General features: G+C 25.0%; 1 protein-coding gene across 3 annotated transcripts in view; it reads right to left on the bottom strand.

Annotated features, from left to right (window-relative positions):
- Positions 1 to 5000, bottom strand: part of LOC100197103 (ubiquitin carboxyl-terminal hydrolase 48) — an 89922-nt gene that overhangs the window by 13451 nt on the left and 71471 nt on the right. For all 3 annotated transcript variants that reach the window (XM_065799798.1, XM_065799797.1, XM_065799796.1), the window contains 5 exons: positions 3894 to 4001; positions 3391 to 3524; positions 2705 to 2901; positions 1540 to 1595; positions 1007 to 1079 (listed from right to left, as the gene is read on the bottom strand). In XM_065799798.1, the coding sequence (XP_065655870.1) occupies positions 1007 to 1079; positions 1540 to 1595; positions 2705 to 2901; positions 3391 to 3524; positions 3894 to 4001 (568 nt within the window). The remainder of the gene's footprint in view (positions 1 to 1006; positions 1080 to 1539; positions 1596 to 2704; positions 2902 to 3390; positions 3525 to 3893; positions 4002 to 5000) is intronic.

Raw genomic sequence — 5000 nt, 5'->3', positions numbered from 1 at the left:
CGCTTTTGCATTCAAGTTTTTTCACACCTGCCCACACGACCGCAAAAACTTTGCACATGCCCGCAAAATCTTTGGCAAGCGGAATAAAAAGCGCTTGCCAAAAAAAAAAAGAAAGTGTTTTGTTTTAAATTGCAACAAAAATTTTTTGTTTTTTTGTTCAACTTTTATTAAAAATGCTTTTTTTCACTAGTTTTTTTTTTAAATTATAATATCTTGATTTTATTTAAAGCATTCTTTTCACTATTTTTATTTTAATTTAAACAGCAGAAAAAAATGAATTTTTTATATCGCGCAGGCTAACTTAAAAAAGACCATCCTGGCATTAAATTTCAAACAAAGAAGGCTGTTTTATTATATTCCGAAGGTTATTGCCTTCGGAATTAGAAAAAATGAGGTCGGCAATAATTTGCTGACTTCAAATTTTTTAGAGGTCAGCATCAGATCAGCAAAAAAAATTCATACAAACCATAAGACATAGAAACAAGTTCGGCAATTTTTTGCTGACCTCAAACACTTTAAGGAATTGAATAGGATTGTATATGTATATGTATATATATATATATATATATATATATATTCATATATATGCGGTAGTGGTGTAGTGGTAAAGCGCTCGCTTCATAGGCGAGAGGTTCCGAGTTCAATCCCCACCACGTCCCTGGTAGTACCGCGCTCAATTTGTTTCTCCGCGCAGCGGCCTTGTTCGTCAAGGTTTGTGTTTTGGAGTTATAGAATTGACCTTCTTGGCCTTAAGGAGGTGAATAACAATATATATATATATATACATATATATATATATATATATATATATATATATATATATATATATATATATATATATATATATATATTTATACTTCAATAGCATTTTTTAATTCTTTTTAAATAGCATTTTCAATAGCAATAGTTCAATAGCATTTTTTAATTCTTTTTAAATTTTAACATGGCCAAAAAAATATATATAAATACTTATTATCACAGTAAAAAAATCAAGTTAAATAAAAACCTGTATTTTTAATTGCTTCAATGTGTTGTCTGAATCTACTCGAAACATCTGCTCCCCAAATTGGATCTGTCTTCTAAAATTTAAAAAACATAATTTTTTCAAAATGTTAAACTTTTTTTAAAGTTCAATATTTGTTTTATCAACTGTAAAAATAGTTTTACAATTTATCAACAAGTTACACACCTACATGTATATGACACACAACAACTTGATTCAGTGTCAATATTGATGAGCTTAAGTAATTTGTTTAAATTATCTGTGATATAAATCACTGTTTTTTTGTGAATGTACTTAAAATCAGGTTGAAGATAGCAAGTGCTTTGTAATTTTTATTTTCTAAGATTTATTATCATTAAAGAGCTTTTTAAATAGTTATATTTTTATATAATTAGATTGATATCAAAGCAGATACTACAAAAACCACTAGGAGCTTAAGGAAAATTTACTACAGGCAGTTTTTTTTATTTACAATTATGTTACAACTTATATTCTTTTTAACTTAATGTTAAACTTTTGGTTTAAAAAATACATACCGCGCACTTCTTCTGTTTTCATCATTTGAAATTTTCTCTAAACTTCTCTTTAAAAACTAAAAAATCAAAACATTCAAAACAGAATAAGTAATTAAAAAACCAAAAAAAAGAAAAAAAAAATTAAAAATAACTTTTTTGGAACAAAAGTTAGGCAAAAGGAATAAACTTATTTTGTTAGCTTTAAATTAAAACAATATGCTTTTATCTTTTTTTTGCTAATTTTGTTTGCTAGGTTTTCAAAGAGGACAGTTTAAGAGACAATAAACATGGAATGGTCAATATTAGAGTCGTGAGCTAGCACTTATGTTGATAGGGCTTTAACCTCTCCATGGCCACTGCAAAGATTGTGCCTTTTTTCTTGAATTTCTTAATTATCATTCATTTTTTAATTTTGCCAATGACTCCACTGCTTTCTCAGAAAAGACACAGCACAATATGGCTAATTATGAGTAGAATTTATTTGCTTGGTACGCATTAAAAAAATTAGTTTCACATCATATTTTCAAATGTTGTTCTTAAAAAATTTTATAAGATAAAAAAACTTTTGATAAAAAATTTATAGAAAATTTTAAACCTTTTGAATAACATAATGTTTTGGAATCAATAAAATAGTGTTAAGTGAAAATTAAAACTTAATAAGTTTGATGATATTTTAAGTACGAAAAAAACAGTTGTTTAAAAGAATAATATAAATAACAGAGTATGCAAGAAATAACAGAGTATGCAAGAAATAACAGAGTATGCAAGAAATAACAGAGTATGCAAGAAATAACAGAGTATGCAAGAAATAACAGAGTATGCAAGAAATAACAGAGTATGCAAGAAATAACAGAGTATGCAAGATTATCAAATGATTAAATAAATACTTAAAATAAGAGCAAAAAAAATAAAATCTTAAGATCAACAAGCTTTTTGAATGTTTAAAAAACGTTGAAGGGTGAACTAATGGTTGAAGGAAACTCAATGTGAAGAAGTTTAAGTTAACAAAATCTGAATTTGTTGTCTTAGTATGATTTCTTTGGAAAAAATTAGGCTATGTTGCATAAATTTGACCACTTTTGAAATAAAGTTTCATGAAAACAGATTTTATTTGTCTATGTTTAATATTTTCATTTTCAAGATACAACAAATATAAAAGTTTTTTATAAACAAAAATATTAATAACCTTATTATTAACTGATTTTTCAATTGGACTTATCATCACTTTGCATTCCGTGTCACAATCAATTTTTGAATTGGGTTTGATATTTTTTGTTTGTTGTGGAACAACTCGACGTGTTACATAAATGTGCGCAGATTTATACTGCTGAGAATCAAAAATTTCTTCAGCAAGACGCATATTCCTACATTCCACACAATAATCTGAAATAAAAGGTTTCATCGAAAATCATAAAATAATTTTCAAAAAGATGCATGTTCCTACATTCCAGACAATAATCTGAAATAAAAAAAAATTTCTTCAAGAATGTTCCTACATTCCACACAATCTGAAATTAAAAAAAAATCTTCACACATTTCTACATTACACACAATATGAAATAAAAAGTTTCATTGAAAATCATAAAATAATTTTCAAAAATTATTTTTCTTTTTTACAAAGAAAATATTAAACAATATTTTTAGAAAAAAAAAACATTGAAAATATTTTATAGAAAAGAAATAAAGAGAAAAAAACTCTAAAGAACAGGTAAATGACTATACAGATGTTTATCATGTTTTTCATAAAGCGTTAAAAAAACTTTAAAAATACATTAATTAGTATTAAACTACAAAGTACAAAAAAACAATTTAATGTAAATTACAAATAATAAATAATGAACTAATAAAACATGAAATTTAATAAACAAAAACCTGGCATAACTGCAAATATTTTAGAGTCACAGTTATCTAACTGAGAAACACTGACAGATATATGATGTGAGAATGATAAAAAGTTCATAACTAAATTTTGCTCGCTTGCAGAAATCATGTAAACTTGTGGATCACTATAAAAAATATTAAACAAAAACCAATTACTAAAGCCATCAAAACATCTAATAGTGCAGAAGTTGATGTATTTGTTTGCTTCAATTTTTTTACTATATTGAAACAATGTTTTACAAAGAATAAATCTAGACTTTTGAGTAAGATTTTTTTTTGATTTTTATATTAAAAAAAACTAGTTCTTTAAAGACTTCAGGATATATACACCCCCCATAAAATTTTTTTTTTTTTTTGAATGCAAACAAAATTTCTTTATACTTAATATCTTAAATATAAAAAAAAGTATTTTCTTTTGCACATTTTAACATATTAACTTATGCACAGACATACTTAATATATGTTAAATATCTCAAAAAAATTATTTTATGTACCTTTTGCAAGCTTCATCTATAAGCTCTTCAGCTTGATATAAAGAAAGACCATGTTCACAAATGATATCAGAATTATCCACAGTTGTAAGTAAAGCTTTATGTGGAGCTCTTGAAAGAAAATTCTTTTGTAAAACTTACAAGTTAAATAAGGTTAAGTAATTGTTTAAAAATGAAAAATCTATATCAAAAATTAAAAGTCAAGTATGATATTTATATAAGTTAAACATTTTGTATATAAAAAATGTTAAACTTAATATACACATAAATAAAAAAAATATAAAAAAAGCCTAATATTTATATGTATATCATAAGGTTATGAATTTTTGATAACCCCAATTTTCTGTATGAAAAAAAAAGATGAACTTTGGTTTGAAAGCAAATAATAATTCATTGGTTTAATTTACCTTCTGAAAAAGGTCTAGTACCACGATTAATACCCACTGGGTCCCATATATCATCGAATTTTTTTTTTCAAAATAATATCAACCTGATTCTGATTCTGACCTGGCATGTAACCAATGGTGATACTGGGTGAACTTATTATAAAAGATTATTGAAACTAAAAATTATTAAGTTGCTTTCAAACATCATCTTCTATCAAAATATCATTATTTCATCATCTCCTCATTAAGTTGTTGTGAGTATAAAAAAAGCAATGATTTGATTTAAAATTATGACGAAAGTAAAAACTTAAAGTATTTTTCTATTAACAAAGTTCAGTAACTGTTATAAAACAAAAATTAATACACTGAGAAAAATTTTTTTTTTTAACTGACTTGATAAAAAAAACAGCCCATTATTAATTTTTTATTTTGTAAGTTGTGTATGTTTGTGTTATATATAGAGCATTTCCAAAAAAACACGCACGGAAACTGAAACATGTTTTGTCTATTATTTTCATAAAAATAACTTCATAAAAAAAAACTCCAATTTACTCTCATTTAATTCCAATCTATATATATTTTGTAAATCTAGAATGGTATACATTAGTTATGTAATAAAAGAAAGAATTAAGGTTAAAGTGGAATCATGCACGGAACAGAAATAAAAATTTTAGTTACTAGATAAATAAACTTTAATTCCTCAGAAAATATAACTTTTAGCAGT

Source organism: Hydra vulgaris, chromosome 06 (genome assembly GCF_038396675.1).
Source record: "Hydra vulgaris chromosome 06, alternate assembly HydraT2T_AEP".
Classification (NCBI taxonomy): Eukaryota; Metazoa; Cnidaria; class Hydrozoa; order Anthoathecata; family Hydridae; genus Hydra; species Hydra vulgaris.
This window is presented reverse-complemented; position numbering and strand designations above follow the sequence as displayed.